This window comes from Chanos chanos, chromosome 15 (genome assembly GCF_902362185.1).
Source record: "Chanos chanos chromosome 15, fChaCha1.1, whole genome shotgun sequence".
Taxonomy (NCBI): Eukaryota; Metazoa; Chordata; class Actinopteri; order Gonorynchiformes; family Chanidae; genus Chanos; species Chanos chanos.
Window position 1 is genome coordinate 5,789,947 of NC_044509.1, and position 12,378 is coordinate 5,802,324.

The window sequence follows — 12,378 nt, forward strand, 5'->3', positions numbered from 1 at the left end:
ATATCTCCTTCAAAACACAGTAAAAACAAACAAACAAACACATAAACAAACAAACAAACAGCACCATTCACTATACTGTCAACCTCGTCCATTCAGGCACACACTCTGTTCATTCTCAGAGACAGTGGGATTACATGTGAATGCTCAGCGACTCACTTTTCATTAGCTTGTCTGACAGGTCTTTGTAAGCGTTGGACGACTGGCCTTTCTGGGGGGTCCCGGTTTGGGAGGGGGGCCGTCGGGTGGGCGTCCCCGCCGAGGGGAGCTGCTGTAGAGGCGTGGACGGCCGGTGCCCCGCCTCGGAGCTGATGGAGTTCCGGTGATGCGCCAGGGAGGAGGCGTGCGAGTTAGTGTCCTGCGGGCTGGGGGTGAGGGGCAAGGAAGAGGGGGCGCGGGAGGAGGAGGGGTCCTCCGTCTCTCCTTCGTCCGACCCCAAGTCCCTGTGGGCGGAGGAGGGGGAGTCCGGAGAACCGGGGGACCCCAGGGTGGAGGCGGGCTCCGCCAAGGAGCTGTGCTTGACGGAGTTGAGACTGTGGGCTCGAACCCGGGACCAGCTTGTGGAGCGAAAGCTCTCCGCGTCCAGCCAGAACCGAACCAGGTGGTCCGCCGAGCGGGTCTCCATGAACTGGATGAAGTAAGGAAGGGCCACGTTATCCCGCAGGATCTGGTCCACCGTCTTAGACAGCCGAGACCGGGTTTCCTGGGCCTGGTAGTTCACACTGGAGCGCCCTGAAACACACACGGACACACACACACACACACACACACACACAGACACACACACAAAATGCCTCGGGATTAACTTCATTACGCGTCAACACACATCCACATATATACACAAATCTGTACCATACTGTACCGTACAGCTGTACTGTAATATGCACCCAAATATGTTTCAATGTCCTTTTATGGGGAGATTTTGTGAGAAGGCCTTCAGGCCTGGAGTGAATGTGAGATACACAGTATTAAAAAGACAGGGTACATATTACATATAAATCATAATTTACAACCATATCTGATACTTTAATGGTTTCACACCGCTGGCAGCGTAACCCTGGACTCTCAGCTCAGTCAAACCGGCTTTATGTATGTATTGCCTTTTTACAACACGCACTGTAACAAACCAGCTTACAGAATAACAGGCCTGAGAAATGATAGATTCCTTTCAATGTTTTATTTAAAGAAAAAAAACAAGTTCACACCCCTTATACACACACATACGTACACACATACCACCACACCCTTTCTTTTAGGTAGTCAATCTGTCCATTTGAATGCCTGTGAACTGATTCTACTGAGGTCAACATTAAAGGAGAGGTAACATTAGTCTGTGGTTCTGTTGCTCCTGTGAGCATGAATCTCCTCTGTCAGAGAGTAGAGGGAGGGGCTGTGTGACAGAGGTGGCAGTTAGCAGGCGACAGGTTTTTTTCATCCTGTCTCAGACAACCCGTTTAGATTACATCAACTGCCCGACGTATTAAAGTCACCCTACAACATTCCCACAGTCCAGGACTGCATAACAGCTTACACACACACACGCACACGAACGCACGCACACCCAGACGCACAAACATACATACTAACTCACACTCACACACACACACACACACACTCACTCACTATCACACACAGTACCACAGTCACTAACTCACTCACATATCCACACACTACCACAGTCATTCACTCTCATACACACAGACAAACACACTCACACTCACACACAAACACACACACTCACTCACTCACTCTCACACACAGTAGCAGTCACTCACTCACTCACTCACTCACACACTACTGCATTCATTCACTCTCATACACACAGACACACACACACACACACACACACACACTCACTCACTCTCACACATAGTAGCACAGTCACTCACTTACACATCCACACACTACAGCAGTCATTTACTCACTCACTTACTCACATACAAACACACACGCACACACACTCTCTCTCACTATTTCTCTCTCTAAAATTCACTCTGCTATTTCTCCATTGTCAGGCTGTCTCTTCAGACACCTAAACCCACAGACATCACTAACCCTTACACTGAGAGGTCATGTGAGGTCGTAAGGCAAGAGAAAAAAAAAAAAAATACTTCCCCGTCAGAGTACACAACAACCCTTTCAGCAACTCCATGTGTGCACATTCTGTAAAACGGAAACCTGTCACACTCCTTCTCGACCAAGACTGGCAGAGTTTCTAAGCAGAACTGTAGCATTACGTAATACTGTAACTTCACTTTGTTAATGAACACTTCACAGCAGCAGTGTGTTCGTTCGCTCCGTAAACCATCAAACCCCCGGGCCTGAACACACTCTGGAAAAAAAAAACAAAAAAAAAACACTAACACGCCAAAGCGGTTTGGCCCGCGACACAGTACGGTGAGGCGCTTTGCGGCCGCACTGAGAGGGTTACGGGATTAACTGCCGGACGTTCGGGAGATCGCGACGTGCCCCCTTTCACAACAACAGCACCTCCACCACCTCGACCTAAGCGACACCCACCTGCCCACCCGCCCGCTCTGTCTAAGCAGCACGCTTACTCCAGCTCTGTCAGGGATGGAGAGACTGCACTCAGTCCTGTAAAAGTTAAACACTGAGTGCGCATTTTACCAAAGGTTAACCCACGCTTTCTGATAGTGGACGTAATCCACGAACGAAAGATTCATATTTCGCGTTGCTTTTGAGGAACTAGATTACGGTGTCAGTTGTTGACAAAAATATGGCATTTTTCGACAAAAACAAACAGGAACATCCATGAGGCTGAGCATGGGATGAGAGAATGAGAGTCTTGTAAAGTCAAAAGTGTTTTCTTTCCACTCGGGCTCCTTCACAGCTCTTTCAACAAATTGTTTCAAAACGACTGTAGAGGACAAGACGTCAAAAAAGCACGGAGGACAAAACGTCTGTCGAATGTTCCGTCTGTCAAAACACAATGGCTCAGTCGTCTGAAAGTCAACACGGACCAGTTGCACTTTAAAAAGCAGTAACGACGCGGCCGTCAAAGACAATGTGTTTTGACTGAGGCCATTCGACACACCCGCCGCCACCCAGTATTGGCTGGACTGATCCTTCTCTCATAGCAAAGAGAACACAAACACTCACACACACACAAACACTCTAGCGTTTCCATCTTTCTCTGAGCGCGATGAAGAAAGAGTGCGGAGGAAGCCCGTGAGATCTGTCGCGTCATTTGGCACATGTTTTTGTTTGGTCCAAAATGACTTACAAAAGAGAAACGCTCAACCGTTCTCTTGTCACACTTATGAAAAATATTAATATTCAAAGTTTCAATAACAACATTCCTTTAGACTGCAGTCAGGTCTGAAACAGGTGACATCACCAAAAAAAAACCCTTTTCTCTCTCAATCTGCTGAACAGTTTCAGTAATTATCACTGTATGATGCAATGGAAAAACAACAACAACAACAACAACAGCAAATGAGCTAACTCTGCATATAAAGGATATAAACAACAGACACTGTTGCATCCAAAGAAAATGATTTTACCGCTAACTTTAAATTCCTTTCGACCACGTCTACAGCCTAACTCAATCAGCGTACCAGGATATCAGCTAAGATTCATATAACTGAATCTACCGCCATACATCCGCAGAGCATGGCGCACACTGTAAAACAATAAACTCCTCATTCCATTCACAGCGAATGTGAGAGACTGTGTGTTTCTCCGGCTCGTAAACCTGCGCGGTCAGGACCACGCGCGAACGTACCCAGGTCTCCGAAGTGCTCGGCCTCCATGTGGCTGGGCTGTTTTTTGAGGATGGCGGTGCGTCCGCGCGCGAACGAGTCCATGTTGGCGGAGATGGCGTTGATGGCCACATGGCTCGGGCCCGCCGCTTCCAGGATGGCATTGTGATGACGGGCGCTCAGCGAGGGAGAGTGGGGTGACGCGGGCGCTGTGGCAAAACGAAACGAGAGCGGGCGCAGAAAACCGTTAATCATCCAGACATTAAAGGTTTGGGGTGCAACAATGACATGACATTTTTAACAATCTCTCATGCATTGGTCTTTCCACAACACTGTGAAAATACTTGATTTACATACAGTTTCTATATATATATATATGTATGTATGTATGTATATATATATATAGATACACACACACACACATACACACATGTATATACATCTCAATATATACACAATATATTGACTTGACAGCACCAGTGTCATTGCTTTGTCTTCTGTAAAAGGGCAGATTGGTTTTATGAACTGGGGGGGGGGGGTGCCACGCGTCCAAGCCTTTGCCGATCAGGTTCAGTGAATGTTTAGGATATCTGTGACCACGGGGCTTTTAAGGTCACGTGATCAAGAATGAGGACTGTGTCAGGAGTGGGCGAGAGACAGGAAACCGAAACCGCCATCACCACAACACACACCAGCTAACTCAACAATGATTTGGTGTGAATTTCGATAAAAAGAAAGTGAAGCTAGAACACAAAAAACAAAACAAGAAACAAAAATCTATAGAGTCATCCCTTGCTTCTTCTGTGACCCGTAGCAGTTATACAGGAGGGAGTTGGGTGAACTCTATTTGCTCTGTGGGACGAGGAGAGGGGTAAAATATTCAAAACAAAACTGGCTGCTGTTTCTTACAGCTTCAGGGCAAAATCTGAGAACTTTTTTTTTTTTCCCTGTGCATTCACTTTCCCCGCATTAACGTAATAACATATGTTTGCGTTTTTGGGAACATACACAACCTCAGAGCAGAAAATCCATTTCACTCTCACACGTGCCAAAAAATATAAATAAATTAAAAAAAAAAAAAAAAACCTGTGTGACTGTGAGGCTGAGTTGTCGTGGTTTTGCGGCTAACATGTTCAACTCAAACATGTCCATATATAGCTAATCATTCATGCTCTTTCAGTCAGAGCTGTTTCTGTATCAGTGAGCAAAGTTAGCTAGCCAACAACATGTGCTCTGTCCCCTCATGAAGGGAGTGTGTGTGTGTGTGTGTGTTAAAGTTAAAAAAAAAACAAAAAAACAGTCTTGCTTTAAACAGACAACAGATCAGTGCTTTCCTCACACACTACTCTCACCTGTGTCTCTGTTTCCAGAACCAAAATGAGTCCATTCACTCATAAAGAGAGCACAGTTTCTGTGTTGGTGGCACACCCAGTGCTGTTACTATATTGGTGTATCTGCCCTAAGGTGCTGATCACATGCTAAGAGTATGACTCTTCCATTTACTACTGGTACGTCTAATCTCAGAGGTTTTGTCGTCACATCAAAACCAATCCTTAACGACAGCATACCTCGATGTAACCATAAAAGCACGGGACGCAGCAGTAATCTGGTCTCAAGTATAATCCAGGCTGATTTTCACTGGATTATCCATCAAACTGAATTGAAGTTGTCTGTCTTACACACAGAAGTCACATAGATGTCTCATTTAGATTACTATAGGGTTTTGTTTTGATGATACTGATTAGCAGTGGTTGATGAGTCATCGCGTCGAGTCATTAGTTTTCATTTAAAACAAAGGAACGCGCGGTGCCGAATTCGAGGAGACCGCGTTTTGATGCGGTGCGTTCCCTTGCCCCGGCGACCCCCGCCACAGTGTTTAATCAGTCAATTACAAGCCAGATGTTTGCCGAACGGATGCTTTTAGCCCAAATAATCAGGGTTCATAAGCCCTACGCTGGTTAAAACCAAGCCTGTAATCATGATGTCCTTTAGCGTTTGACCTGCAAAAACAAGCATTAGGAAGGCATGGGCGAAGTGGCACAACTCCTTCTGTTTACTCTGCATTTCCACCAAACAAACTTAAACACACATGTAAACAACAACAACAACAACAAAAAGCAGCATTGTACGGTTAAACTCACCTCTGGAGGGTTTAGCTTCCGCAGAGGGTCTCTCAAGCTCTTTTCCTTTAGCTGTGGATCAAAGAGAAGACACTTTTTGATTAATGGGAAACTAATGTTAAAAAAAAAAAGAAAGAAAGAAAAAGAAAAAGAAAAAAAAACCCCACAGAACTCCCGACAAATGAAGCTCTGGCCTTGTTCCTAACCAAAGAGTTCAAATAAGTACAAACACAGAACCAAGTGTCCTTAAGCAACAGTTAAACAAACAAAACATTATGCATATGATTACTTCCTCTCTGTCAGAGAAAAAGATAAGAGAAACAGAGCAGCTACTTAAATAGCCCCTCACTCGTGAACATACTGATGCCTCTCGCAGTCATGCAAGACATTCAAATGGGCTCTTACAGTTCACAGACATGTAGGTGATACATCAAGAATTTCACAGGTTTCAGAGTAAGACTTGGGTGTGTACATTAAGTACTGCTGAACTAATGTTTTAAAGTCACTGAATAGAGTAACATTATGTAACAGTCCACAACTGACAATGTTGATGGGACAAGGCAGAGTAGCATACAGTGCAGTGGTAAGCAACTGCAGGGAACCAATAGGAAAGATTGCTTTATCTGTCACACAGACTCAAAACTTACCCTTAAGCAATTCAGCTCATGCACATACAGTGGTAGCCCTTACCCTACAGACAAAGGAAGACCTCCCACACACACACACACACGCTTTCACTGTCCCCTTTCTCTCATTCAGTGACTACTCCGACAAATGAATGTTTTGTGGACATAAAGAAAGTCTAATATATGTTGTTCTACTTTGAACAAATGGTGACAGACAGAGACAGATAGTCAGAAACAGGTGATAAAAGTGGAGAGAGAGAGAGAGAGAGAGAGAGAGAGAAATGAATGTGTAATGGTCAAAATAGAGCAGTTTAGTCTGCCTGAAATAGTCAAATGGAAATACGGATCATAACTGACGCGAAATAACATCAAAGGCTAAAAAGACGCCCTTATGTGGTAGCAAGTGTGTCAGTGTCAAGAACGGCCTTATCACAGGATCTGAGCTCCTAGTCCCGGTCATCTATGTCACTGTAGATTTATTCCTCTTGAGTATAAACATTCATACCGTTCATCAACATCCTATCACTGCTGATGGACCGTTAAATCTTCCAGAACGCGTACAATAAATTCCACTGCGTCCAAATGACTATTAACTGTGGCGGTTCTAGCGACGATGTGGCATTACACATGCCCTGGACTTCACTTCTGTCTACTGGTTACACACATTGTGATTGGAGGAGGGAAAATTTATATCGCTGTCACTAGAGTGTTTCTGATTTTCTTAATCAAACGATTGTCTGTGACATACTTAATCGGTACTGACGGCTGCTGCCAACGTATTAGCATCAGCTAACAAAGCTACGAGTGACTGCATGGCCAACAACAATCCTAGTTAGTTGGCTAACCGGTAGCTCATCATTCATTTGTCTAGATTTCAAATCATTTCCGATGCTCTGCAGCTTTCAGAAATTTCGATGCAGATTTTACGGGGTATTCTCATAGAGGACATTTCGGTTCTTGCACCCATCGGGATATCCGCGTAACATGATGGTTCTCTCCCCAACCTCTAACGCGAATACCCTCTGATGACACCCCGTTTAGCTAAAGCTAGCCTGGGAAGTAGACTTCCTTACCTTTCCGTCTAAAAAACGACATGGTTATTTTCAAGCTGCGAGGGCTTCCTCAGCTCAATGACAGCATCCCGTGGATTCTCGAGTCCCTTCATTCATGAAAATCGCTTTCAAAAAACAGTTAAAACTTTTCCTATGTGATAGACTAACACTGTCAAATCCTTAATTTTCCCCTTTTCCCCTCAGTTGGCCCGGTCGCCATATTGTCAATAAAAGTCTCACTTCCGGAATGCAGCAACAGCATCATGGGAAAGGCTGTAGTACCGCATATGTGAAACCAGAGGGCGCCCTGCAACTATTGATCCAAAAAAAATCTACCAGGATGAGTTGACTCCGTCATTTTCGGTAACATCATTTGCATCCATATCTTCGGTTGACTAGAGATTGCAAACTCTGTATAGAATCCAGTGTTCAGATAACAACAAGGGCTTTTGTCTGCAGTGCTGTTGTCATATTTGCACTTTGTTCTCAAATCCTAACTTCAACGGATTTGAGCTCTGTAGCTCGGTAAAAGAAATCTCCTTTGCTGATTCCAGTTAGGGTCAAGGTTAGATATAAGATGATGTTCGCTTCCATGATTTAATGACATGATTAATGATAGTCAGATGTGTGCAGCTGGGATATTTTGAAGACTGTTACTGTTTGCTAAAATACAGTAAACATTACCAAGATCGTCGGGTGTTCTATTATTCATCAAAGCCAGGCAAATGCCATTTAACACCCGTTTTCAGAACGCTGCATCCCGGCGAACGGCTTAGAATAGCTTAGTCACTGTTTACATTCTTTTTATATTGCACGTCTGTTAACAATTACCTAGCTATCAAAAGACATCAACAATATGTCAGGATGTCTGTGAATTACTAGTTAATTATTTACGTCTCTGTTATCTACCAACATTAAAAAAGAAATGTTCAGAGCATAAAACAATAATCAATGGTGACCTGAGCAGAAACAAAACTACAGTTGATGCGTAAGTTTTATGAAGCTCTTTCCGTGAGTTTTGAGTATTTAAGCAAGTAAACTAATCACCAACATTATGGAAAGAAAATGCAAATAATGTACATTCTCGTACATACTAAACAAACAAACAAACAAATAATCCTCATCCTCATCCAAAAAGGGTATGGTTTGAATCATTGTTCCTTCTCATATCAGATATTGCATACTTCTCCAAAGTGACAGTAAAAAAAAAAAATCTATCATCCCCACAAGTCTGGCCAGCTCTAAAACAGACTCAGTGAGAGAATTAGGAACAATAAAGGTTACTAACTGGCACGCTGTTTCTAAGGGGGAACAAAAGCTATCTCTTAACAAAATATATAACTATATTGTCTAAAAATGATAGACCAGCCCTGACATGATTGTCTATTGTGATGCCTTAAAATGTATTTTAATCATATAATTGAGTCATAAGGCTTCTGTCTTCCTGCTGTTGAATAGGATGCTGTTTTTCCTGAACCCCAAAACACACTTAAGAGTTACTCAGTTCCTGACCCATACACTGTCGGTTTATGCTGTTTCACCAATACGGTCCTGTTAACTGGAACCAGTTCCTGAAAAGGGTGAAGACATCTTACAATGAACTGCAGTTTGAATGGAAGATGTCCTTGCAGAATAAAACTGCCAAGTCCAAGACTGACCTTAAAACAAGACTAACTTCGGTCCTAACTTCAGAGACTAGGCTGTAGCTTTTGCTGTTGTTATTTGCATGTGTGTGTGTGTGTGTGTTGAGGGGTGTCACATGGCAGAAATCTCCTGTACCAGGAGTTCATCTTTTTATTATGAGATTGTTCACAAACAAAGATTACAAAGTAGACTTTATGTGCCACACTCTTTATTAATGCATCAAAATTTAAGATGAAAAATTGCCCAAAGGTTTTCCTGTTTTGTGAAACTTCAAGCAATGAGGTACACATAGCAGAAAAAACACACAGAAGAAAAGTAAACATTTCTACATTTTTGCTTCCTTTTCATGAATTTACATTTTCCCTTTCATGTCATCCATCAATCTTTTGGGTGGATGACTGGATTCTGCCCACTCTGAGAAGCTTCACCCAGGAAAAGCATGTGCCATCAAGCGACGCCCGTGTCAAAGAGACACTTCGGGTATCACCATCATCATCGCATATCCAGAGAGAACACCAAACAGAGAGACAAAACTGTTGGCAAAACAAAGGAGGAAAAAATGAGAGATTTTGACATACAGGACAATGAAAGAATGTGATGTAACTTGGTTAGATAAAATATTAAGGGAAGTGTGCGAGCGTGTGTTCGGACCTCCAAAGTTCAGCACGCACTCATTACTTCATGGCCTTGTCGATTGCACTCACGACTTTGGCCATCTTCTGCTCGTTATCAACAAAGCCGTCCCCGTTCTGTAAAAATAAAAACAAAACCAGCACATACACATCCAGATCCTTTTATAAGTTATTAATGTTGCACAACAAAATGTGTATTTGAATGTGAATAGAGTGCCTTCTCTGATTTATCTTGTGATCTAAATTCGAATGTGTATTACAGTTCCCCACCCTTCCAAAAAGCCATTCAGGTCTCACCTTACCATCCATAATCATCTTTATTTAGGAGGTGTTGGCCACAGTATACTACTTCAGCATGAAGTTATCCATTATGAAACAGTATTTTGCTGCACTGGTTTTTGCTTGTTCACATTGTGTGCGCATGACTACTGGTATCACCAACATCTGACTTCACTCATTCTCTCCATAATATAGTGACATAAGGCCTGTCATGATTTAACTTGGTGAGTAAACTGAATGTGAAAGGGACTGAATTTCGAAGTAATGAGGTACCGGGAGCAGAGGAATACCAACCTTCTTGGAGTGCACTACCTGGCCGTTCACCTCAACCTCAAACCATCCAGTCGTTGTGGGAGTACTCTCACCAGTCTGACGAGGGCAGAGACAGTACAACGCAAAACATAAACTTAACGATTGTTCAAAGTGGTGAAGTCGATAAAAATGAAACTAAACCACACATGTATAGCTTCATTAAAACTTACAATCTCAAGGTCGCCTGGGAATTCATCCTCAAGCAACGTCTTGAGCTTGGTGAACTGCAAAATGAGAACGACTGGTTAATAACGCCTGATAACACTATAAGCTAAATGCGAACAAGCCACGTAAAAAAACTTGCCTTGGGTCCGTACCCTCATGCACCGCTGCAGAGAGGGGAGAGAACACAAGAGCAGGTTTTAGACTAGTTAACCCCCAAACGGTGTTTTCAAATGTGCTTATTGTGCCAAAGGGAGCGGCACATCCTGCGATCGCAAGATTGCCACTTTAATATACACGCATTCTTCCATAGCATAACGATAAGGATAAGGTTCATTATGCAAATAACAGCGATTTTCCTTGTTAAGTCGTTTGACAATACAAACAGATTTCCTCAACAATTATTCAGATACAAGCATGTTCTCCCAACCTTTCTGTTACTGAAAACTGTGAAGCACGAATAGCTGACTGAGCGACGAGGACTCAATTTAAAGCAAAATAATTTTATTATTATTCATGATTTAGTGGATTTTGTATCCATTCAAATCAGAGCGAAAGCAAATCACACTGTCTCTTGTCTTTGGAAACTATCTACCAACGGTTGACCTACCAATTTCACTGACTCAAAAGACTTACCAGTAAATCACATGGACTTTCACCCCCATACTCAAGGTTGACGTGGCTCTTGACTGAGCGATTTGATATTTGCTCTGATCAACGCTAAGAAGCCCTCTTGCTGGTGGCAATATCGCGTCTGGCAGTTGCCTAGGTCTTATTTCTTTAATTAATATGAACGGAGCATCTCGCAGACGACACCACACACCCACTTCACAAAATAACACACCCACTTCTGTACACGACACACCCCCTGTCACAGACACCGGCTCAACGGCTCTGACCTAACCGTAACCACAGCCCTAACCTTAACGCTACACGATTTTAGCCTTGATTTTTCCACTCGCCGACCGTTTTTGGAGATCGCCGACAAAACCCCAGATCACAGGCCAATCGGCGTTCGCTCGGGGCTCGCAAATAGGCCCTCGATCACTATGAGTGAACTGTTCAAAGACGCTATAGGAGAGACTCGCCAATGCCTCGCACGCTCGGAAGATAGGGCTACATATCTGGACCTGTCGGGGCGTCCAAATCCTGTAGTGTGAAAAGGGTTATGACTGGCAGTGAGTGCGACGACGAGCTACAGCTAATGAGAGCGCAAGACAGTGGATGAGGGGCAACCCGGGGAAGGAGTTGTACGAGATCAACACGTCCTCTTTTCTTTTTCCCCAAATCAGCGCACAAACAACTTGGATCGCTCACTGTTTGCTGACATCCATTCTTCCTGAAAGAAAAAAATCCCTGTTTCACGCATGGTATCGCACAGAGATAGAAAAAAGTAAAACTAGAAGTACTTTTGTAAAAAAAACCCAAACAAAAAAAGTACTCTAAGTAGAGTTAAACCGACAACTGTTTTTGTAAATTGTAAATGAGTGGCTATTTTACTCTTGTATATAGTTCAGAAGGGATACTGTAACTCTATTTAGAGTACTTTTTTCTTCGTACTTTTACTTTATCCACCCCTGGTATGGCGTCATTGCCCATGTCACTTTTCCCGCATGTTTTCGTGACAAAACGTTGTCCCTAGATCAGACATTCTTTCGGAGATTCTTCCTGGTGAAAGATCGTGTAATGTGTGACCGCCTGTCGCTGATCAGTCATAGTGTGCAAAGCAAATCACGTCGATTTGGACATTACCTAATACAAGACAGCAAGCTGTGCAGTGTGAACGGTACAACGATCTGACGACTTTGAAAGTCGTGTAGTGTGTCTGTGGC

General features: G+C 43.4%; 2 protein-coding genes across 2 annotated transcripts in view; both read right to left on the reverse strand.

Moving 5' to 3' along the window:
* akap10 (A kinase (PRKA) anchor protein 10) overlaps positions 1 to 7,560 on the reverse strand; it is a 21,549-nt gene extending 13,989 nt beyond the window's left edge. The window contains exons 1-4 of the mRNA XM_030792785.1: positions 7,539 to 7,560; positions 5,861 to 5,911; positions 3,743 to 3,928; positions 157 to 729 (exon numbers count right to left, since the gene is read on the reverse strand). Of these exons, the coding sequence (XP_030648645.1) occupies positions 157 to 729; positions 3,743 to 3,928; positions 5,861 to 5,911; positions 7,539 to 7,560 (832 nt within the window). The remainder of the gene's footprint in view (positions 1 to 156; positions 730 to 3,742; positions 3,929 to 5,860; positions 5,912 to 7,538) is intronic.
* Positions 7,561 to 9,373: 1,813 nt separating this feature from the next.
* On the reverse strand, positions 9,374 to 11,211 carry LOC115828605 (selenoprotein W-like). The gene is made up of 6 exons (XM_030792651.1): positions 11,183 to 11,211; positions 10,689 to 10,713; positions 10,555 to 10,608; positions 10,367 to 10,441; positions 9,813 to 9,910; positions 9,374 to 9,694 (listed from the first exon to the last, which is right to left on the reverse strand). The coding sequence occupies exons 1-5, from the start codon at positions 11,209 to 11,211 to the stop codon at positions 9,836 to 9,838; spliced, it is 258 nt and encodes an 85-aa protein (XP_030648511.1). The 3' UTR covers positions 9,374 to 9,694; positions 9,813 to 9,835.
* Positions 11,212 to 12,378: the final 1,167 nt, after the last annotated feature.